At 40.1% G+C, this 25,314-nt stretch overlaps 1 protein-coding gene and 1 pseudogene across 15 annotated transcripts in view; both read left to right on the top strand.

Moving 5' to 3' along the window:
* EMSY (EMSY transcriptional repressor, BRCA2 interacting) overlaps positions 1–3,246 on the top strand; it is an 80,783-nt gene extending 77,537 nt beyond the window's left edge. For 14 of the 15 annotated variants that reach the window (XM_005216306.5, XM_005216314.5, XM_005216308.5 and 11 more), the window contains one exon: positions 1,239–3,230. In XM_005216306.5, the coding sequence (XP_005216363.1) occupies positions 1,239–1,433 (195 nt within the window). In that variant the 3' untranslated portion in view covers positions 1,434–3,230. 15 annotated transcript variants of the gene reach the window in all.
* A 16,643-nt stretch (positions 3,247–19,889) lies between these two features.
* Positions 19,890–24,870, top strand: LOC104974294 (prefoldin subunit 4-like; annotated as a pseudogene).
* Positions 24,871–25,314: the final 444 nt, after the last annotated feature.

The following is a 25,314-nucleotide window of genomic DNA, read 5'->3' on the forward strand; positions in this document are numbered from 1 at the left end:
TTGGGAAAGTTAAGAATCTGTTGGCAATGCAGGAGACCTGAGTTCAGTCCCTGGGTTGGGAAGATCCTCTTGAGAAGGGAAAGGCTACCCACTCCAGTATTCTGGCACAGAGAATTCCATGGACTGTATAGTCTCTGGGGTCGCAGAGTCAGACACGACTGAGTGACTTTCAGTTTCAATGTGTGCCAGACCCTGTTCAAAAGTTCTGGGTATCTGGCAATGAAAAAGATAGTCAGGATCTGTGCTCTGGTTCATACTGTCTTGGATCTTACATTCTAAGGATGAGAAGAAAACAAAGAGATGATAAATCAATAAAGAAAATGTACAGAACATAATAGGGGTTACGGGTGGAATCGACCCAGTACTCTGGTTTCCTTTCATAGAAGGAAGGCTTCTCAAAGCCTTTTACTTGAAGCATTTGAGCTAAGATGCAGATGATAAGAATGGAACCAGCCATGTAAAGATTTAGAGGAAGGATATTCCAGGAAGAGGGGAAGAACTAGTGCGCACACTCTATGGTACAAGTGAATTTGGAATAAGGCTGGAGACAAGAACAATAGGAAACAATTGTAGAATTTTAAGTAGGGGTATGATATGAACTGATATACCTTTTAAGAAGGTATATAATAAAGTTGAGAAAAAAAAGAATCTGGCAAGGGAATATGTGGTTATCTTTTGGTACTTTCATTGTTTAAAAGACTGTTTGTCTTCTCTAGCCTCATTTTCAGTAAAGATTGTTACTATGTGACCCAAACAAATAAGTTCACCTTTGAACTACCAAAGGGCTTAAAAATATTGTGGTATCAGTGGATTAATCATTCATCTTGCAGAAGCAAAATCTGATGCATTTACATTTAAAATTTGCTTAATGACCAAATAAAAATATCCTGAGTCTGTCTCTTGAATTAGGCATGGACTTCAGCCTCCTTTGTTAGAAGAGGCACCATCAAGGAGTGGAGAGATCACTTTGCGTTGTGGAGGGCTTGGATTTGAATCCTGGCATGCTAGCATTAACCCTGACCAACTGTGTGACCTTGATTAAGTCACTTACTATCTTAGTTTCCTCATTTGTAAAATGGGAATAATATTAAGCATCTAGCATAGTGCCTGGCATCTAGTAGTTGTCCAGTTAATGTCAGTGTCCTTATTTCCTTCCTTGTTATTGTTGAGGACATCCTTCTGTTACCTTTTTTTTTTTTTTTAACCATGAAGCTTCTCTCCTCTGTCTTCTCTTCCAGGCCATTCCCCAGTATGCTATTCCTTGCCACTCCAGCTCCAACGTGGTCGTAGAGCCAAGCGGGCTCCTTGAACTGAACAATTTCACCAGTCAGCAGTTGGATGATGATGAGACGGCCATGGAGCAGGACATAGACAGTAGCACAGAGGATGGAACTGAACCCAGCCCCTCTCAGAGTTCTGCTGAGCGATCCTAGTGTTTTGGACACAGGAGTGCACTTTAAAACCTACTTGGTTACCAAGTGTCCAGGGAAGCCCTTGTATTTTGATGTCTAAAGAGAGCACTTTGCCCATGCTTAGACTGTGGACCCTGAAACAGCAGTGTTTCAACAAGAATTGCTGCAGGAGTAGCATTTTAAAACAAGATAAAACTCACAGGGGAATGTACTTTTTTTTAGCAAAAGAAAAAAGATGCACATCTACAGTGACATAAGACCTGATATTCTTTCTCTGTTGGACCACGGCTAATGGAAAAGTTTGTCTTGCGGTGGAAAGAGACTTTTCCTGTGAATGTTCTTCAACTGGTTTCTACTGAGCAAACACCATCAAAAAAGGAGAATGTGAATAGTTTGTATTTTGAAACAGTGTGTCAGGAACAGTTTTTTTTCTTTTTTTTTAAATCTTGTATGTTTTTGCAAATCCTGCAAGTGCTGAATTGGTTAACATTTTACATCTCCGCAGTTCGTATTTTATAAAATAACTAGTTATTTGATACTGGCATTAAAGAATCCTTGTTAGATGGTGGAAATCAGGTCCCTAACCAGTGGGAAGTGCTTTTTTGGGTGATTTGTACATTCTCACCAGTTGTATGCTAATTTATTGTGTTGTTGTTCCTTTGTGCTCTGGGCAGCACACTTGCTTTCTATTTATTTAAATGTAAACATTTCAAAGCAGGCCGTATTCCTTCTGACAAATTTCCTGTAAGCCAGGATTGTCTACCCTTTCCACCTCCCACCCCCTCCCCCTTTCTCCTTTAAGAAAACTTATGAGAAAATGTTTCATTGTGAAACAGAGGAATAGAAATATTTTCTAGTCCAAAGGAAATGTTCAGTTATGTTCAGGAAAACAAATTATTCATATGATGCTATCTTAACACTGAAATTGCACATTCATGTTGGACTGAGACTTTGAAAATAACTTTTACATACCTTTGTTTAACCCCCTTTGAAATGTATAAAAAGTTCATTTGCAGTTCTAAATGTAATGTTTTTAAGCATTCTACCTTTTTAGGACATGATTTGTTTAAGCAATATGTTTGGGTCTTGTGATCACTGTCTGTCACAAGTAGAGTGAAGGGTAAGAGGGTGGGAACGGGTAAGAGTTTTGACAAGTTGTGGCAAAGTAAACTATACTTTTCATTTTTTAAAAAAATGTAAATAGAAAAGTTTTTAACGGTTTTATATAGATTTCACTATAAATAAGCATTTTAAGACTGACAAATGTTGAACTGTATATACATATATCAGCATAACTGCCCAATTTTTTGGTGCTGAAGTACTGTAAAGTAGAATTCATCAATGGTCTCCTAATTTTTACATCTATATCTGGAAAAAAAAAAAAAAAACTGTGATCCTATAGTTAATAAATTCCCACTAGAGTGACACTGAAGATTTAAACACAGGCATTCACAGATGCACTGATTTCTTGTAGTTGTCATTATTTCTGCTACATGATAATGACTTATACCCATAGATGGAGCTGTTGGGTATTATTTTATTGTACAAATTCCTGTTTAAAAGACTTTGTGACTGTTTCTAGTTAAGTAATTTTTTTAACCTTTTGGGTCATAGACTTTGAAAATCTGATGACACTTTGAACTCTCACCAAAAAGTGAAAACTCTCACATGCCAATATACATGTTAGGTTTTGCAATTTTTAGGGGTTCATGGGCCTCTAAGCCTATCTATGTGTTCCAGGTTAAGCCCTCTGTTAACGGTCAGTCCATTACTTACAGATGTAAGTTTTTATAAAATAAAATATCTTTTAAATATTCATGGATCAGGTAACAGCAAACTTGAATAAAGTCATTATGTTCTACTTCTGCATATTCCGGTACCACAGCATACCTGTGTCCCTTTGAGAATTTAGCCTTAATATGTTTCAGCAACTAAAATGGCGGATGAAATTTCCATAGTCTACATTTAAAAAAATTAGTATATATTTTAACAAATTATCAAATGAGGGATTTATTTTTTTTTCTTTTAAAAACTGTTAATCTCAAGGACAGCATGAATTTCAGTTTATTTGATAAATATTAGTTAAGCATCTTCCGTGTGCCAGATGCTAGGCTAAGCACCAGGTATGTACCATAGTGAATAAACAGAAGATCCTTCCCTTGTGGAGTTGACAAGCAGGGTTACTGGCTGATGAAATGGATGTGAAGGCTAAAGGAAAGAAGGAACAAGAGTGGCTCTTAGGTTTCTTAATTTAGTGGGTGGATGGTAATGCCATTCATGGATCTCTAGGCATCCTTTAACTGAAGATCTTAGCATTAGCTCTTTTACCATTTCATATGTTTAAGTTCATAAATGTAAGTTTACATCATCCGTGTGAAAGATATTCCAAGATTACAGTGCAAATGCTATGAAATGAATAAAACCCTAACAACTGTTATAAGCAGTGATAAGAAAAATCTGTTTGGTTTAAAGGAAACTTTGATAAATGCTTCGTACTAGCAGTTGCAATTTATGGTGAAATTACAGAACTTTAAAAAAATGAGCAGTTTTACTGAGATAACTTCACATCATACCATTCACCCATTTAAAGTATCACAGTCAGTGGTTTTTTAGTATATTTAGAGTTGGGCAGTCATCACTACGGTCAATTTTAGAGCATTTGTATAACCCCCCAAAGAAACCCTGTATGCCTGAAACCACCACCACCCTGGCCCTAGGTATCCTTTGATCATTTCTGTCCCTATGGATTTATCTGTTCTGGACATTTCATATAAATGGAATCATGTAATATGTGGTCTTTTATGACTGTCCTCTTTCACTTAATGTAGTGTTTTCAAGGTTCATCCATGTTGCAGCGTGTATCAGTGCTCCATTCCTTTGTGTGGCTCAGTAATAGTCCGCTGTGTGGATATACCACATTTTGTCCATCCATCAGTTGATGGGCAGTTTGTGTTTCTACTTTGAGGCTCTTACGAATGATGCTATTATGAACATTTGTGTACAAGTTTTACGTAAGTTTTCAGTTCTCTTGGGTAAATATCTAGGAGTGCAATGTCTGGGTCATGTGGTAAGTATTTTTAACAGTTTGAAGAACTGCCAAACTCTTTTTCTACAGTAACTGCACATTTTATATTCTTGCCAGCAGTGTTGGAGATCTCCAGTTTCTCTGTGTCTTGGCCAACATTGGCTGTAATTTTAATTGTAGTTATGCTAACATATGAAGGGTCCTGATACATATTTCCTTGATGGCTAATGATGGGCATTTTTTCATGTGTTTATTGGCCATTCATACATCTGTGGAGAAATGTTCTTTGCCTATTTCTTAATTAAATCATTTTCTTTTTTATTATTTTAATTGAGAACTTTTGAAGTACAGAAATATTACTGCTCTTAAAAGTCAGTTGTTTTCTGGAAATTAATTCATCACCCTTAAAATCTTAATCAGGTTCTTGTTCTTCATCTCTAATGTAGCAAATTACTTAACATCCTTAAAAGTGTATAGAGCTTTATAGTTGAAAATGCTTTTAAATACATTTCAATACACTGCTGTGATAGGAGACTTCAGTAGCACCTGGGATGGTGCAGAGGAAATAGTGGGTAGGTGTTGAGCTCCAGGCTCCTCTGTTTATTCGTCATATGAACTTGAGGAAGTCACATTTTCCATAATTCTGATCCCGTAGAATTATTGTGAAGATTAAATGAAATTGTTTATGTGAAAATGCCAGGCACAGTTGTGCTCTATTTTGTAAGTCTAAGTTTGGTGATCTATTTTTTAAGTATTTGTACCACTACCACTTAAAAAACTGAAGGCTCAGAGACAGGTGATGTACCAAACCTCACAGGTTAAATGCTAGCAGGCATCATGCTGAGCCATGAGTTGCTACTTTCCATAGAAGAGTATATTTGTGCCACCAGACACAGGACTGATCTTTGGAAGGTCAGAGGAACTTGGTGTTGGTCTTTAAGATGATCATTATGCCAGCCTAACATGCCTTCACTCAGAGGTGCTCAACTCAGTTTAATTATGTGTCACAAACTCCTGATAAGAGGAAGTAGAGTGAAAAAGCACCATATGGGCAAGGCCTTTCCAAGAAAGGACAGTGAAAAACAGTCTTTTGCCTCTGCTTGCAGGTTTATAAGCCTTTATGTAAGTGAGGTTTGATGATCACTGTACATTTGTACTTGTGAGAAGGCCCACTCTTGCCTTTTTCTCTTCCTTATTTACATACACAGTGTACCTGTACACTTTTATTTTTAAAAAAAAAAGCAAGCCTGAGTTTGATTCCTGACAAGCCATGTGAGTTTGGACAAGCTCTAAGGGGCTTAAAACAGCAGAAGATGGAATGAATTATAATTCCTACTTTAAAAAAAACTGATAGGTGAGCAAAATTCCTCCAAAGTGGTTCTTTCTGACTTTTTCTTTCTCTTCCAAAAAATATCAATAGTAACTGTATACTTCCTTTGCATAGACATCAGGGACACAGTTGTTAGCTGGAGGAGAAGCCCTTGTCCTCATGGAGCTTAAGCATAGCAAAGGAGATAATGTTCATCAAAGATCACACCTAGATCTATTCAGTGTTAAATGCTGTGACAGAAAGTGCCATGATAGCATATAAATCGGGAGGTTGGGGAGTTTTCCTTCAGGAAAGATTGTTTAACCTGTAATCTGAAGGAAGAGGACTGAGCTAGGCAAAGAGGAGGGCAGCAGCTGTCCAGTAGATGGACAGCAGATACAAAAACCTCGTGGTGGGAGGGGACTTCTAGGCCAGTGTGGCAGCAGTTTGGAGAGCAAGGGCAGTGAGTACAGTGGGAGTGGAAAGTAGAGACCAAACTATATGGATCTTACAGCTTGTTATAAAAGTTTGAATATTTTTTATAAGAACAATGAGAAGTCATTAAAAAGTTTTAAGCCATTAGAGCCAGTAAAATGAATTAATACTTTTACAAAATATTTGGAGTTACGTTGGTTCATTGGAACAGAAAAACATTTAACATTTCTTTTTTGATGCCAGTCTCATCTCTTTATGTCCTTTTTCTCTAACATCTACAATGGTTCCCCAGTACTGTGGAATCTGGTATTCAAGGTTTTTAGCCATAGCTTCAGCTTAGGTTTCTAGATTCATAATTCATTTCACTACCCTGGTCTGTTGCCTATATACCCCACCACACACACAGTTTATGCTGTGTTAGAAAGTCTCATTCCTCAAAGCCCAGCTTGAATTTCACCTCCTTCACTAAGACTGCGAAGATGTCTTCCAGGAGAATTCATCCCACCCCACTGCTAGGTTCCTCTAGCATTTTGGGAGAAACATGTTTTTACTAATCATTTATCATTAGTTACCTACTGTGAACCGTTTGTATTGCATGTGAATCTCCCTTACAGACATCTTTTGGGGAGGGGGTCAGTTCAGTTCAGCTCAGTCATTTCCGACTCTTTGTGACCCCATGGGCTTCAGCACGCCAGGCTTCCCTGTCCATCACCAACTCCCAGAGCATGCTCAAACTTAAAGTGTTGCCAATTTCATTGATCCCTTCCAATAAATGACTTCATTGATTCTATTGTTTTTCTATTCTCTGTTTAATTTATCTCCATTCTGTTCTTTATTATTTGCTTCCTTTTGCTAGCTTTGGTGTTAGCTTTTCTTCTTTTTCTAGTTCCCCAAGATGTAAAGTTAGGTTATTGATTTTGAGACCTTCATTTTTAATGTAGGCATTTACAGCTATAAATTTACCAGATGCATTACTTTTGCTATATTCCATGCATTTTAGTATGTTGGGATTTTTTTTTTTTCCATTCATCTCAGGCATTTTCTAGTTTCTCTTGTGATTTCTTCAACCATTGGTTATTTTAAAATGTGGTTTAGTTTCCACATATTTGTGAATTTTCAGTTTTACTTATTTTTAAAGTTATTTACTTTTGGCTGCACTGGATCTTTGTTGCTTCGCACAGACTTGCTCTAGATGCAGGGAGTGGGGGCTACTCTAGTAGTGATATGTGACTTTCTCATTGTGGTGGCTTCTCTTGTGGAGCACAGGCTCCAGGGCACACAGGCTCAGTAGTTGTGACTATTCGGCTGTATAGCACAGGCTCCGTAGTTGTGGTACACGGGCTTAGTTGCCCATGACATGTGTAATCTTCCCAGACAAGGGATCAAACCCATGTCCCCTGTATTGGCAGACAAATTCTTAACCACTAGACCACCAGGGAAGTCCCAGTTTTACTTCTTTTATTTTTTTTCTTCATTCTAACATAGATAATCTATCCATGATGGATGAAAGTGGTGAACTGACATCTCCACAAGTCTCTATTATTGTGGAACGATTTCTTCCTTTGGTTTTTATTAATATTTGCCTCATATATTCTGGAGCTCTGTTTGGTGCATATATCCTTAACAATTGTTTTGCATGGATGGAGGTGCCTGATAGGCTACAGTCCATGGGGTCATGAAGAGTCGGACACGACTGAGCGACTTCACTTTCACTTTTCACTTTCATGCATTAGAGAAGGACATGGCAACCCACTCCAGTATTCTTGCCTGGAGAATCCCAGGGACGGAAGAGCCTGGTGGGCTGCCATTTATGGGGTCGCACCGAGTCGGACATGACTGATGCGACTTAGCAGCAGCAGCAGCTTGATGAATCAACCCCTTTATCATTGTATATTGTGCCACTTTGTCTCTCTAACAGTTTTTACTTAAAATCTATTTTTTCTGATAGTAGTATAGTCACCTAAGCTCTCTCTTGGCTACCATTTCCATGGAATATATATTTCTATCCTTTCACTTATATTCTATTTTACCTTTAGATCTAAAGTGAGTCTCTTGTGGATAGCAGATTGGATATTTTAAAATGTAGTCTGCCAGTCTTCTTGAAAGGAGAGTTAAATCCATTTACATTCATGTAATTATTAAGAAGGAAGGATTTACTTCTGCCATTTGCTATTTGTTTTCCAAATGTCTTATACCCTTTTATCCTCCATTTCTTCCATTACAGTCTTCATTTGTATTCAGTTGATTATTTGTAGTGAAATATTTTGACTCCTTTCTCAATTCTTTTGTGTATATTTTTTAGATATTTAGATATTTCCCTTGTGGTTACCATGGGAATTACATGGAATATCTTAAAATTACAGCAGTCTAATCTGAATTGATAATTTTGATAGCATACAAAACTCTGCCCTTATATTCATTTGCCTATGTAGTTATTGGGTATCTTTATTTCTTCATGTCTTCAAGTTACTATCCAGTGGCCTTTTGTTTCAACCTGAAGGATTTTAGCATTTCTTTTAGGAAAGATCTATTGGTAATTAAGTCCCTCATTTGGAAATGTCTTAATTTCTCCCTTATTTTTGAAAGTTTTGCCAGATATTGAATTCTTGATTTTTTTTTTTTTTTTTTTTCTTTTAGCACTTTTAAATATGTCATCCCACTTCCTTCTAGACTCCATGGCTTCTGGTGAAAGATTGGCTGTTGATCTTATTGTAGAGCCCTTGTACATGATAAGTTGCTGCCCTCTTGCTTCTTTCTAGAATTTTTTCTTTGTCTTTTGAGAGTTTGATTATGATGTGTCTTAATGTGGGTCTGTGAGCTATTCCAAATCCTGAAAGATGATGCTGTGAAAGTGCTGCACTCAATATGCCAGCAAATTTGGAAAACTCAGCAGTGGCCACAGGACTGGAAAAGGTCAGTTTTCATTCCAATCCCAAAGAAAGGCAATGCCAAAGAATGCTCAGACAGCCACACAATTGCATTCATCTCACACGCTAGTAAAGTAATGCTCAAAATTCTCCAAGCCAGGCTTCAGCAATATGTGAACTGTGAACTTCCTGATGTTCAAGCTGGTTTTAGAAAAGGCAGAGGAACCAGAGATCAAATTGCCAACGTCCGCTGGATCATGGAAAAAGCAAGAGAGTTCCAGAAAAACAACTATTTCTGCTTTATTGACTATGCCAAAGCCTTTGACTGTGTGGATCACAAGAAACTGTGGAAAATTCTGAAAGAGATGGGAATACCAGATCACCTGACCTGCCTCTTGAGAAACCTATATGAAGGTCAGGAAGCAACAGTTAGAACTGGACATGGAACAACAGACTGGTTCCAAATAGGAAAAGGAGTTCGTCAAGGCTGTATATTGTCACCCTGTTTATTTAACTTATATGCAGAGTACATCATGAGAAACGCTGGACTGGAAGAAACACAAACTGGAATCAAGATTGCCGGGAAAAATATCAATAACCTCAGATATGCAGATGACACCACCCTTATGGCAGAAGGTGAAGAGGAACTCAAAAGCCTCTTGATGAAAGTGAAAGTGGAGAGTGAAAAAGTTGGCTTAAAGCTCAACATTCAGAAAACGAAGATCATGGCATCTGGTCCCATCACTTCATGGGAAATAGATGGGGAAACGGTGGAAACAGTGTCAGACTTTATTTTTCTGGGCTCCAAAATCACTACAGATGGTGACTGCAGCCATGAAATTAAAAGACACTTACTCCTTGGAAGGAAAGTTATAACCAACCTAGATAGCATATTGAAAAGCAGAGACATTATACTTTGCCAACAAAGGTTCGTCTAGTCAAGGCTATGGTTTTTCCTGTGGTCATGTATGGATGTGAGAGTTGGACTGTGAAGAAGGCTGAGCGCCAAATAATTGATGCTTTTGAACTGTGGTGTTGGAGAAGACTCTTGAGAGTCCCTTGGACTGCAAGGAGATCCAACCAGTCCATTCTGAAGGAGATCAGCCCTGGGATTTCTTTGGAAGGAATGATGCTGAAGCTGAAACTCCAGTACTTTGGCCACCTCATGCGAAGAGTTGACTCATTGGAAAAGACTCTGATGCTGGGAGGGATTGGGGGCAGGAGGAGAAGGGGACGAGAGAGGATGAGATGGCTGGATGGCATCACTGACTTGATGGACGTGAGTCTGGGTGAACTCTGGGAGTTGGTGATGGACAGGGAGGCCTGGCGTACTGTGATTCATGGGGTCGCAAAGAGTTGGACACGACTGAGCGACAGATCTGATCTGTAAGTTTATTCTACTTGAAGTTCCCTGAACTTGGTATGTAGATTCATGTCCTCATCATCAAACTTGGGAAATTTTCAGTTATTTTCTATTCAAATATTTGTTCTACCCTTTCCTCTCTTTCTTCTTCCGGGACTTCCATAACACATATATTGATCTGTTTGCTGGTGTTCCATACGTCTTTTAGACTCTATTCATTTTTCTTCATTCTTTTCTCTTTCTGCTCCTCAGACTGGGTAATATCAGTTGTTTTATCTTTAAATTCACTGATTCCATCTTCTGCATTTTCAAATTTGCTGTTGAACCCTTCCAGTGAAATTTTTAAAGAACTTACCAACATATCCCCCATTTTTCCAGCCCCTGGCAACCACCATTCTACTCTCTGCTTTTATGAGTTCTACTTTTTTAGATTCTACATATATGTGAGGTCATGCAATAGTTGTCTTTCTGTGCCTTGCTTATTTCATTTAACATCTTCCAGATTCATACATGTTGTTGAAAATGAGTTTTACTTTTTAAAAGCTGAATAATATTCCATTGTATATGTATACAAGAGAGTTCCAGAAAAACATCTATTTCTGCTTTATTGATTATGCCAAAGCCTTTGACTGTGTGGATCACAAGAAACTGTGGAAAATTCTGAAAGAGATGAGAATACCAGACCACCTGACCTGCCTCTTGAGAAACATGTATGCAGGTCAGGAAACAACAGTTAAAACTGGACATGGAACAACAGACTGGTTCCAAATAGGGAAAGGAGTATGTCAAGGCTGTATATTGTCACCCTGCTTATTTAACTTATACGCAGAGTACATCATGAGAAACACTGGGCTGGAGGAAGCACAAGCTGGAATCAAGATTGCCGGGAGAAATATCAATAACCTCAGATATGCAGATGATACCACCCTTATGGCAGAAAGTGAAGAAGAACTAAAGAGCCTCTTGATGAAAGAGGAGAGTGAAAAAGTTGGCTTAAAGCTCAACATTCAGGAAACTAAGATCATGGTATCCGGTCCCATCACTTCATGGCAAATAGATGGGGAGACAGTGGGAACAGTGGCTGGCTTTATTTTGGGGGGCTCCAAAATCACTGCAGATGGTGATTGCAGCCATGAAATTAAAAGACGCTTACTCCTTGGAAGGAAAGTTATGACCAACCTAGATAGCATATTAAAAAGCAGAGACATTTCTTTGTCAGCAAAGGTCCATCTAGTCAAGGCTATGGTTTTTCCAGTGGTCATGTATGGATGTGAGAGTTGGACTATAAAGAAAGTTGAGCACCGAAGAATTGATGCTTTTGAACTGTGGTGTTGGAGAAGAGTCTTGAGAGTCCCTTGGACTGCAAAGAGATCCAATTAGTCCATCCTAAAGGAGATCAGTCCTGGGTGTTCATTGGAAGTCCTGGGTGTTCACTGATGTTGAAGCTGAAACTCCAATACTTTGGCCACCTGATGCAAAGAGCTGCCTCATTTGAAAAGACCCTGATGCTGGGAAAGATTGAGGTCAGGAGGAGAAGGGGACGACAGAGGATGAGATCGCTGGATAGCATCACCGACTCAATGGACATGAGTTTGGGTAGACTCCGGAAGTTGGTGATGGACAGGGAGGCCTGGTGTGCTGCGATTCATGGGGTTGCAAAGAGTCAGATATGACTAAGCAACTGAACTGAACTGGACTGTATATGTATACAACACACACACACTTTCTTTATCCATTCATTTGTTGATGAACAAATGTCTTGACTTGAGAATAGTGCTGCAGTGAACATGGAGTACAAATATCTTTTAGAGATACTCTTTTTATTTCCTTTGGATATATACCCAGTAATGGAATTGCTGCACCATATGATAGTTTTGTTTTTAATTTTTTAGGAAGCTTTATACCTTTTCCATGATGTTTTCATTTTAATAATTATATATTTCATCTCCAGAATTTTTGTTTGGTTCCTTTTTATAATTTATTGATATTCTCCTTTGTTTAGACATCACTTTCCTTTATTTCTTTGTCCATGTTATTCTTTAGCTCTTTGAGCATATTTAAGACACTTATTTTAAAGGCTTTGTGCAGTAAGTCCAATGTCTGAGTTTTCTGGGTGACTTTCAGTTAATTGATTTTGTACTGCTGAATGGATTGTACTTTACTCTTTATTTATATACTTTTGTTTTTTTTGTTGAAAAGTGAACATCTGAATATTAAGATATGGCAACTCTGTAGACATCAGATTTTCACTTTGCCCCGGGATTTGAAGGATTTTTGGTTGGTTGGTTTGGCATTTTTTTGTTTTTTACTTTGATCGTTAAAGGCTATAGTGGGTCACTTGTCTCATGACTTCTCCTAACTTCTTTCCCCACCCAAGAAACTGTTTTCTTTTTTATGTGTGGTCACTGAAGTCTCTATTCCTCAGCATGTATTCAACTAGTGTTTTGACAGAAATTTCCTTGAACCCTAGGAGCTAAGCAAATATACACACACATACATACCTCCTTATGTTTGTAGGCTGACTTTGTGCTGTGGCCCTTCAACACTTAACCAAACTTCACTGAACTTAGAGACCATGCTAATGTGAAGCTTGAGGTCTCAGTCCTTTTCCTAAGTATGTGCATGGCTTTCTAAATGTCTCCTAATATACGGGGGCTTTTGAATGCCCTAATTTCAAAAAAACAAAAACAGATGACTCCCTTGTCTTTCTCCCCAGTCCTTAGGTGGTTTATCAGTGGTTGATGTCTCAACCAGATCTTGTTCTTCAGGTGTGTGTAGGTTGTCTTTCAGCCACACCATGTTTTCAAGCAATGTCTGCTGCCTTTTCAGCCTGAGTGAGTGTTTATTTAAGTGAGATAGCAATGAGTGCCTTGCTTTGGTCCTTCAAATAACCCTGAGGCAGCTTAGAACAGATGTACACAATAATTTGCAAAGGAGGTTTGCTGTCCTCCTCCCAGAACCAGGGACCAGGCCCCTACACTGGTAACTTGACATCTTTAAGCCAAGTCAGGGAGAGAGTGGGATGAAGGCTAGTAAAATGCCATAAAGCTTTCCTGGTTGTTTTTTTTTTTTTTTTTCCAGTCTCATTTTTTAAAATTCTGGTAAAATATACAGAATAAAATTTACCATTTTAAGTACACAATTCATTGGCATTATGTACATTCAGATTATTGGACAACCACTACCACTGTCTCCAGAACTTTCCTCATCCCCAACTGAAATTCGTTACCCATTATGTAGTAAGTCCTATTTCTGTGCCCCATGCCCAGCCCCTTACTAACCATCCTATACTTTTCAAGTTGCCATTTGCTTGACTCATCATTTGGTTATTGCTGTAAACCTTTGACTATATTCCAGAGTCTGACAAATTAGTTCTGACAGTTTCTGCTTATTTTTCAGTGTTTCTGTGGGACCATGGGAGCTTGGAGTTGTCTATCGTTTATCTGCCGTCTCCATCAAGATTTTGTCCTGAGCAGTTAGGAAGAGTAGAACAGCCGTTAACTGAAGTAGGAGAGACTTAGGGAAGATCAAATTTTGAAAGAGGGTATCAAGGGTTCAGTTTAGCATAAATTAAATTCAAGATACCTGTAAATAGGTAGGGGGAAAAAAAAGAGGTACAAGGGCTGATCCCTGGGCAGCCCAGCACATAGGGGTCAGGAAGATGAGGCAGAATCAGAAAAGGAGACAGAAGAAATGACCAGAAGGATGGGAGGTGAAGCTGGAGACTGAGGTGGTAGTATCTGGGAAACAGCTAAAGAAAGCTGTTAAGTCAAAATGAGAACTCCCAGAGCTAGTCATGTGAAGTCATCGGTGACTTTGGGACGAGCAACTGTGGTGGAGTTAGGGACAAAAGCTAGAGAAGAATGTGAGGAGGAAACTGAAAATACAGATAATGAGTTGCAAAGATAGTGAGTTGCTATAAAGAGGAGCAATTGCTAGAAAGGCAAGTGAGGTCAAGAGGTTTGTTGATTTTTGTTTTGTAACTTAAGAAAATAGGATTCCTGATGGGATTGATCCAATGGACAGAAGAAAGTTTATAATGCAGGATAGGAGAATTGCTCATGTACTGTTCTTGACTAATGGGAAGAGAAGGGATTTGTGGAGGTGTTGGGTTCATCCATTACAACATAAGAGAAGTAAATTCAGGAACAGGAGGGTAGGTGGGGAGATAACATTTGCGTCAGTTTTCTGCTGAGTCTCAAATCCATATCTATAATATTATCTCTTCCCAGAGCCAAAACCCACTGCCTTGACGCATCCCCAACTGGATTTCCTAGAAGTACTTCAGCCTTAGGCTGTCCCAAACCGGAATAGATTAATTCCTTTTCTTCTAATTTATGGTTTCATTCATTAGCAACCTCAGAGCTGGTGCTGGAAGGAGGGTAGACATCTTCCATAGGCAAGAAAGTAGGAGAATGGGATAGGCAGATAACTCAAAGATGGTGGAAAATTGGGATGTGGGGTGACTAGGGAGCAGTGAGCTCAGAACAGGCCCCTGGAAGCTATTACACACCCAGAGGTCAACAATGCAATCTGTCAGGGTCTCATGGAGTTATCCATGGTTTTTTTTTTTTAATTTTATTTTTTTTTAAACTTTACATAATTGTATTAGTTTTGCCAAATATCAAAATGAATCTGCCACAGGTATACATGTGTTCCCCATCCTGAACCCTCCTCCCTCCTCCCTCCCCATACCATCCCTCTGGGTCGTCCCAGTGCACTAGCCCCAAGCATCCAGTATCGTGCATCGAACCTGGATTGGCAACTCGTTTCTTACATGATATTTTATGTGTTTCAATGCCATTCTCCCAAATCTTTCCACCCTCTCCCTCTCCCACAAAGTCCATAAGACTGTTCTATACATCAGTGTCTCTTTTGCTGTCTCGTACACCAGGTTGTTAACATCTTTCTAAATTCCATATATATGCGTTAGTATACTGTATTGGTGTTTTTCCTTCTGGCTTACTTCACTCTGTATAATAGGCTCCAGTTTCATCCACCTCATTAGAACTGATTCAAATGTATTATCTTCAGTTTTTCTCTGTAGCATTAGATTGTTAGCCAGCTGGAAAAACCTGACAAGCGCTTTTGCCTCCTGGGCCTTGTATTCCTTCCTACTACACTGTACTTATCCCTGATTATTGACCAAAACGCCTTCTCACCCTCCATCCCGAAGGTCACTTTCAGAGATACTTTTCCCAAATTCTTCCCCCATTACTGTTGAATCTGTCTCCTTTATAGCTCCTCTGAATTTTCATTATGGCTTCCAATTTTTGCTCCGTGAAAGTTTTGCTCCAAGAATTGAATTCCTCTTCATGTCCCTGGAATAGGATCTGGCATGGATGAGGTATCAACAAATTTGTTGATTGTGTAAAAAAAAAGTCAGACCATTCTGGTCCTGGGGTTTGCTCACAGGTGCACAAATGCTTATTAACATTAAAATGCACAAGCACATCCCAGCAATAACATCCTTATTGCAGGCTGTTTTTGGATGAGGATGTTATTGTTGTGAGATATTTGCGTATCGGCCTCTCTGGACTCCGAGCGCAGTGCCCTCCTCTGCTGTCACTTCAAAGTGCAGGAAAACCATGGGTGGTGATTTTAGAATCGTATTCAGAACCCTCAGGGAATGAGTCATTTCATACTGACGACTTTTCCGGATTGCCACAGTTCAAATAAATTAAGCAACAGGACATTGTTGTTGTTGTAGTTATTGTTGTTAATTTTAACCTCTTTAGAAGGTAAATTTCAGAAATATATTACCATACCATCCTGAATATGATCCTACCATCTCTTGTTTCTTCACAATCTTCATTATGAACAGAGTTATAATGATTTTCCAGCTCAGCGATCAGAGTACACAGCCTTGCTAAAGGAGTGCGAGGAGGCATAAGTCAGGCTCAGTCTCTCCCTGGAGCAGATCCAGACTAGAACCCCAAATCTAACCTGGAGGCAACTGAACTGCCCCAGGAGTCAGAGGGGTAGGTGGCGGTGGGGGCAGGGGAGGGCAGAGGCAGGCTCTGACCTGAGCACAGGACCAGTGACTCAACTGCTTCTTCGTGGATTTGAACTCTGTGAGGATTTGTTAAAATGCAGTTTCTGAGTCAGTAGATTTGGACTCAGCTCTGGGCTGGCATCTGAGTTCTGCATTTGAAACAAGCTCTCGGGTGATGCCAGGGCTGCTGGACCACAGGCCACTCTGTCAATATCAAGACTTTTGTTGACCTACTGGAGGTTTGCCTATAACCGTGTGTGGGTTTTCTTGGGAAGCTTATCTTCAGTGAGTCTTTCTCCGGGGCGTCTTACAAGTACCTGATGGCCTCTGGCAGTGTGCATATAGTGCTCTAAGTTTGCAGAGTGCTCTCACGTGCCCTGTTTCCCTTCATTCTCACAATAGTCCTGGGAGGTAAGTTAGCACCATTTTCCCAACTGGGAAACCAGTTCCTGACATCTCCACATTTCTTGCTCTTCTTGTGGTTTCTTGCTGCCCACACCACATCTGCACTGTGTGCCTTCCACAGCCCTGTGGACTCGGCACAGTGGGGATGCACTGGGGAAGATGGTTGTGTGTGCACGCACGTGTGTGCCTGTATTAAAATCAAAGGCTTATCAACAGCTGGAGCACACAGGCCCATTCAGTCTCACTCAGGACACCCTGACTGAGAGAGACATTTTCTCTGCTCTCAAATCTCCTCCTCAGATGATGACCTCACCTTGTATTGTATAGACTAAACGCTGAACTCAGAAGTGGCAGTGACCCTCTGCAGTGTATACTGAGATGCTGTTGGCACCCCACACATCGCTCCTTTAAAGCCTTTCCATTTCAGGGCCAGCTGGCCAGACTCCTTCTGCCGACATCAGCCTCTCCGCTCACCTAAGGGCTTTCTCTGGCACAGGGACCTGCCTCTGCCCCATGCAGGTGCCGAAATGCTGGGAAATTTACGGCCCTCCAGTTAGCCAGGGACTGATGGGAGTGGATATAAAAAAATAACCCAGCTCTCTCACCTCTTAATTTGGGATAACTTAAGAGCATCTTACACACGTTAAGCCCCAGTTACCCACAGTGGTAACTGGCTTGGTAATATTGCCTTTATTTGCTGCCTTCCCCTCCCTGCCTCACTCCCCAACTCCTGTAATAATGTTTCCCGGGGCCCCCTCCTGAATGAATGACTTACACGTGATGACTCCTTGTCTTGTGCTCTGCTGGGGGAACCCAAATTAAGATACTTCTCCCAACCACTATTTCTAATGACCTACTTACGTCTGGGCCCACGTGCCTGCCTTCTCTCTAGTCATAATGGAGAGAGCATTCCAGTTCCTTACAAAGGTCACACCGTCTCCCAGGGATCTGGATGATATCCTCCTGCTTCTTCTATTGAATGCTGATTGGTGCATGTGTGTGACGACACTATCAAAGACAGGGGAAAGATCCACCTGGAAGGATTAGAGGAAGTAGTAGCTGTCACTCACACAGGGCCAGGAATAGAGTTGGTTCCCACCAGCCAGACTGGAAAGCTACTTATTTCACAAGGCTGCAGGTAGAGTGCTCTGCAGGTAGAGAGTTCTGCCTCAGTCATGGGGAATCATAAGTCCTGGACAAATTGCCGTTTTTGTCCTGCCTAACGCATCTTAAAAGAAATACCCCCAAGAAGATCAAACTGTTTCAAACTCATTTAAGTGCATCCTAGAACAAAGCTCAAGAATCTTTATAGAAATAAATATCTAGCATTCAACAAGGTAATAGTCACCATTACTTGCATCGAATAAAGATGATCAGAAATGCAAATAAGCAGGAAAATGCAGCCTACAGTGAGAAAAATCAAATAAAACAGACACAGGCTTACCCCAGATGTAAAAACTAACAGAGAACATTTTAAAATGTCGTTATCAGTACATATTTGTATTGAAGTGTTAAATGGAGACATTGAAGATATAAAGATGCAAATGAAACTTTTAGAGGTGAAAATTGTAATAGCTGAGATATATGTTGAGTAGGATTAACAGCAGATTAGGCATTTCAGAAGAAAGATTATGGGACTTAATGACAATAATAGAAAGTATCCCCAATGAAACACAGAGAATAAGAAGAAAACATCTTAAAATGAACAAGAGCATCAGTTGACTGAGAAAATTTTAAGCAGTCTAATATATGTGTATTTTGGCACCCTGGAGAAACAGAAGAGAGACAGAAGAATACCTGAAAATAATGGCCAACACTTCCCCGAATTTGATGAAAACTATAAACCCACACATCTTAGAATCTCAGTGAGCTCCAAGGACAAGAAACGTGAAAGAGTGTACATAGACATTTCATAGTCAAATGCTCAAAACCAATGATGAAAAGGAAGCCTTAAAGCACTAGTGTGAGGAAAAAGACATGAAGGAACCAGAAGAAGGATAATAACAGATTTCTCTTAAGAAACAATTCAAGCAAAAAGACAGCAGAATGATACTTGAAAGTACAGAAGGAAAATACCTATCAACCTAAAATTCTGCAGCCACTGAATGCAAGTTTTAATGATGGTTTTTCACAACACACTGTGATTATGTGGGATTTTGTCCTTAAGGGAAGCCAGGTGAGCATACAGGGGAACAAAGAAGACAATGGATTTAACCCTAACCATATAAAAAATCTGGGCTTCCCAGATGTACTAGTGGTAAAGAACCCACCTGACAGTACCGGAGACATAAGAGATGAAGGTTCGATCCTGGGGTCAGAAGGATCCCCTGGAGAAAGGAATGAAAACCCACTCCACTATTCTTGCCTGGAGAATCCCATGAACAGAGGAGCCTGGCGGGCTATACTCCATGGGGTCACACAGAGTCTGACATGATTGATGCAACTTAGCACACACTCACATAAATAATCACGTTAAATGTAAATTATCTACTCTCAACTAAAAGGCATAAAGCATTAGATTAAATATAAAAATGAGACTCAATTACATGCTGCCTCCAAGAAACTCACTTGAAAAAAATCATAAATAGTTTAAAAGTAAGTGGATTGAGGTACAAGCTACTATGTATAAAATAACACAAAATTATAGAGCAAAAGAATCGGACATGACTGAGCGAATAAACACACACACGCCTTGTACATAACATGGAATACAGCCAATATCTTGTAATAATTTTATGTGGCGTATAACCTATAAGAATATTGAATCATTATGTTGTACACCCGAAACTAATATAATATTGTAACTCGACTATACTTCAACTTTAAAAAGTAAATGGAAGGACTTCCCTGCTGGTCCAGTGGTTAAGAATCCGCCTGCCAATGCTCGGGACGTGGGTTCGATCCCTAGTCTGAGACAATACCACATGCAGCAGGACAAGTAAGTCCTGCATCACAACTCCTGAGCTCGTGTTCTAGAGCCCATGCTCTACAACAGGAGAAGCCACCGCAGTAAGAAGCCATGCTCTACAGCTAGAGAGTCGTTCCGCTCGCCACACTAGAGAAAGCCTGTCCGCAGCAATGAAGACTCAAAAAGGTAAGATAGGTCACTTCAGCCATGTCCGACTCTGTGCAACCCCAGAGACAGCAGCCCACCAGGCTCCCCCATCCCTGGGATTCTCCAGGCAAGAACACTGGAGTGGGTTGCCATTTCCTTCTCCAATGCATGAAAGTGAAAAGTGAAAGTGAAGTCTCTCAGTCGTGTCCGACTCTTCTCGACCCCATGGACTGCAGCCCATTAGGCTCCTCTGTCCATGGGATTTTCCAGGCAAGAGTACTGGAGTGGGGTGCCATTGCCTTCTCCGAAGACTCAATACAGCCAATAAATAAATAAATACAATTTTTTAAAAAGTTAGTTAAAAAGTAAATGGATTGAAAATATATATACTATACTATCAATAGTACAAAAAGAGTTGGAATGGCTCTACGTGTCAGATAAAGTAGATTTCAGAGCAAAGAATATCATCAGAAATAAAGAATACCATTTCCTAATAAGAAAGGGGTGCCACGTGCATGCTCAGCCATGTCTGGCTCTTTGCGACCCCATGGACTGCAGCCTGCCAGGCTCCTCTGTCCGTGGGATTCTCCAGCCAAGAATATTGGAGTGGGTTGCCGTGCCCTCCTCCAGGGGATCGTCCTGACCCAGGGGTCAAACCTCTGTGTCTCACGTCTCCTGTATTGGCTGGCGGATCCTTTACCACTGAGCTACCAGGAAAGCCCTAAGAAAGAGATAAACTCATCAAAAGCATGTAATTCTAAAAGTATATGCATGTAATAAAAGAATTTCAAAGTGTATTAGAGGAAAAATCTGCTAGAATTGCAAGGAAAAGTAAACAGATTCACAATTACGTTCAGAGACTTCAACATCTCTCTCTTATTAATTAATAGAAAAGAGATAAAGCGTTTACACTGAAAAATGGGGGAGCCCAAAGCAAAAACATTATGCTAAGTGAGAGAAAACAGTCACAAAGCACCATATACTGCATTGTTCTGGTGTTTAGTCACTCAGTCATATCCGACTCTTTGCGACCCCGCTGGGCTCCTCTTGTCCATGGGATTCTCCAGGCAAGAATACTGGACTGGGTTGCCATTTCCTTCTCCACCATCTACTGTATAATTCCATGCATATGAAGTATACAGAATAGGCAAACTCATACAGAATGTAGATCCATGATTGCCTAGGGCTTGGGGTTTTGGGTAGTGACTGCTGTTGGGTACAGAGTTTTTGTCTTTTTAAAAAATATGATGCAAATGTTCTAAAATTGTTTGTGGAGAAGATTGTCCAACTCTGTGAATTGAAAAATTGAGTTTTCACTTTAAAAGGGTGAATTTTGTGGCTTGTGAATTATATTTCAATTAAGCTGTTATTTAAAAAGTTGTTCTAAATTTTGTAACTAATTCTTGGGTTAAGTGTCAGACAAACTCCTGATGGTTTCTCACTGCTCTTACGATGACTTCCCAACCCTAAACCCTGGTGCAACTGACCCTATCCAGCTCATCTCCTTCTTCTCTTCATTCTTGTGCTCCAGCCACAGTGGGCTTCTCTCTGTTCCTGGACATGGCAAACTGATTCCTGTCTCAGAACCTTTGCACTTGCGGTTACTTTGATCCTGAAGTCTGTTCTACAGAACCACTTTATTCTCATCAACCATGTTTCATCTCAAGTATCATCTTCTCTGAAAGGCCTTCCCACATTGTCCTGCCAAAAGCCTACTTCTGATTCCATGTTACCTTATTTTACCTATTTCATGCAACTTAGTTCCTTAAACAACCTTCTTTGTTTACTGACATATGTGTCTACCTGCGCTAGAATGTAATGTAAATTCTTTGAGGAATAGGTTTCTTGCCTTGTTCCCACTGTATCTACAGTTTTTAGAACAGTGCATGGCTCATGGTTGTAACTAAGAGTTACCCAGATCAAAGAAAATCACCAGAAATACACAGTGCTGGTAGAAATAACGGCACTAGGGAGCGAGGCATGAAGGGTAGAAGGAGTGGATGAAGGTCATGCCTAAGTGACACCAAGGGGGTCAGGTTGACTGCTCTCTGTAGGTTAGCAGGCTCAAGTGCTAGGGCTACAAAGACGCTAATGCAGTAGGAATAGATGTTTCTAAACTTTTCTTTAACAATTTTTAAAATTAGAAATATATAATATATACAGGAGAGTATATAGTATTTTTGTACAATTTAAAGAATAATTATAAAGCTTCCCTGGTAGCTCAGATGGTAAAGAATCTGCCTGCAATGCAGGAAACCCAGGTTCGGTACTTGGTTTGGGAAGATCCCCTGGAGAAGGAAATGGCAACCCCCTCCAGTATTGGAGGGAGAATTCCATGGACAGAGGAGCCTGGTTCATGGGGTTGCAAAGAATTAGACACAACTGAGCAAATAAATACAAACATTCATGTAGTTACCACCCGAGTTAAGAAATGGGAACTTGCCAGTCACCCTGCAAGTCTGTGTGATTCTTGTTACACTCCTCTTCTCAGGACAAAACCACTCTCCTGATTTTTTTTTTTAATTTTATTTAATTATTTAGCTGTGTTGGGTCTTTGTTGCTGTGTGTAGGCCTTCTCTTGTTGCAGCGAATGGAGGCTGCTCTCTAGTTGAGGTGCACGGGCTTCTCACTGCAGTGGCTTCTCTTGTTGCAGAGCACGGGCTTTAGGTATGTGGGCTTCAGGAGCTGTAGCACGTGGCCTCTTTAGTTATGAGCCCAGTAGATATGATGCAGGGGGTTAGTTGCCTTGTGGTATGTGGGATCCTCCTAGACCAGGGATCAAACCCATGTCCCCTGCATTGGCAGGTGGATTCTTAACCACTGGACCACCAGGGAACTTCCACTTTGCTGATTTTTATTATAGTTATAACGTTGCTTTTTTTTTTTTTAATATTTTGACATCTACTTGTGCATGATTAAATAATGTATTTTTCAGTTTTTGAACTTTACATAAATGAAGTTATACTGACTGTATCTTCTATGATTTGCTGCTTTTACTCAACACTATGTTTCTTAGCTATTTCTATGATGACAAATATGGCTGTTCATTATTACTGTTGTATAGGACTCCATTGACTGAACATACCACAGTTTATTTTCCAGCCTACCAAAGTGGGGTGGCGTCTAGTTTTTGCTATGCTAGAAATATTTTTGTATATATTCATGTTTTCCCAAGCCCAGTATGTGTATACTATTTTCTCTGGAGAACCCTGATGTTATACTCAGTTTATTTATTCATCTATTGAAGGACATCTTGGTTGTTTCCTATTGGAGCATTCATGAATAAAGCTACTATAAATAAACATTCATGTAAAGGATTTTGTATTTACTTAAATTTTCAATTCACTTAAGTTATACCCAGGAGTGTGATTGCTGGGTTGTATGGTAAGTCTATATTTAGCTTAAAAGAAACTGCCAGGGAAGAGCGCTCTTATTACTTCACATACTCATCAGCATTTGGTATTGTCAGGTTCTTGGACTTTAGTTATGCTATTAAGTGTGTAACAGAATGTCATTATTGCTTTCATTTGTATATGACAAATTATTTTGAGTGTAATCATATTTTTAACTTTCACTTTTCTGATTACTTTTAAGGTTGAGTTTATTTCATATGTTTATTGGCCATTGACTTTTCTCTTTATGAAGTGTTTGTTCAAGTCTTTTTGCTCATTTTTTCAATTTGATTTTTATCTTTTTCTCATTATTTCCTAGAACTTCTTTATATATTCTGGGTGTAATTTCTTTTCTGGTGTAAGACATTGCACATGTTTTTACTTACTTTATGGCTTGCTTTTCACTTTATGATGCTTTTTGATGAACAGAAAACCTCTGTATTTGAACTAGAGCGCAGGCTCTAGAGCTCTTAGTGTTACACTGGTTTCTCTAGTTTGTAAAACTATGTGGGTAGTTTTTACACATGGGTTTAGTTGCCCCTTGATACTTTGAATCTTAGTTCCCCAACCAGGGATTACCAAGGAAGTCCCCGAAAGTAAATAGGCTTAACTTCTTTTGCCTAAGTCCTGCTCCCCTCCCTGCTGCCCTCTGATCCGGTTCCTCTGTGCTTACCTTCCAACCCTATTCTCCATTCCCAAAGGAAAAGGTCCTATCTGGCATTGCCTTACAGGGTAAGGACGTGCAGAACTGAAAGGGAAAACGTAGAGTCTTGTTAGTGGGTAGGAGTTGTTAGGACAAGCTCTTGAATGCTCATATAGTAATCTTTTTTGTCCTGTCACAGCTTTAAATCATAGTAGTAATCTGGATGGAACAGGGACCACTACACAGAATCTACCGTGCCCAAGGGAATCCTATGAGGGACCCTGCCGTTTTCCCCTTTTATTTTCCCTGTTGCTGGGCAAGAGGCCAAGGTGATCCACATAGTAAAGTCCTGGGGTTGAGGGGAGGGAAAATGAGAAAGAACTGAATAGCTTGGGGTTGGAGAAATTTTTCAGGGCATTTGAGGTGAGAGGAGCCAAACTAAGAAGAGGACAGAAGTGACAAGAGGAGAAAGTGGATTCTCAGAGCATCAAACAGAGTGTATTTAGATTCATTTTTCTTTTCAACAGACTCAAGCAAAGAATGAATTGTTCTAAGACTCCACTAAGGTGGCAGCCACTATGAGGAAGGTGTCATATGAGGAAGGTGTCAGTGTTACTTTTGAAGGTAAACAAAAGACACATTTGCACAGAATACAGTTGGAATCCCAGAACTGAAGGAAGAATTAGGAGTAAAGAAGGAAACAACTTTGAAATTTGGAAGACGCTTGTCAGGGCATCATGCTTGCAGATGATGACTGCGTAATGATATCAAGATTATTTAAGACTGGTGATGTTTTCATTAGCCATTCTCAGTAATGAGCGCAAGAAGTCTCAGGAGAAGCAAAGAAAAAATTTCCAAGAAGAAACTGATGCCTTAGAATCCAAACTGAGATCAACTCAGTGGATGTTAGACTCGAAAGTTGAGTTATAATCAAGATTTGACAGCAACATAAGCCTTGAAGTGAAGTGAAATCGCTCAGTTGTGTCTGACTCTTTGCGACCCCATGGACTAGAGCCTACAAGTCTCCTCTGCCCATGGAATTTTCCAGTCAAGAGTACTGGAGTGGGTTGCCATTTCCTTCTCCAGGGGATCTTCCCGACCCAGGGATCAAACCCAGGTTTCCCGCATCGCAGGCAGATGCTTTACCATCTGAACCACCAGGGAAGCCCACTCTTTGCGACCCTATGGACTATAGCCCACTAGGCTCCTCTGCCCATGGGGATTCTCCAGGCAAGTATACTGGAGTGGGTTGCCATGCCCTCCCCCAGGGAATCTTCCCCATCCAGGGATTGAACTTGGGTCTCCTGTGTCTCCTGCATTGCAGGTGGATTCTTTACCACGGAGACACCAGGGAAGCCCAGTTTATTTGCTTATTTTATACATAACAGTTGTACTGTTAGGGGAAGCACACTG

Source organism: Bos taurus, chromosome 15, assembly GCF_002263795.3.
Source record: "Bos taurus isolate L1 Dominette 01449 registration number 42190680 breed Hereford chromosome 15, ARS-UCD2.0, whole genome shotgun sequence".
Lineage (NCBI taxonomy): Eukaryota > Metazoa > Chordata > Mammalia > Artiodactyla > Bovidae > Bos > Bos taurus.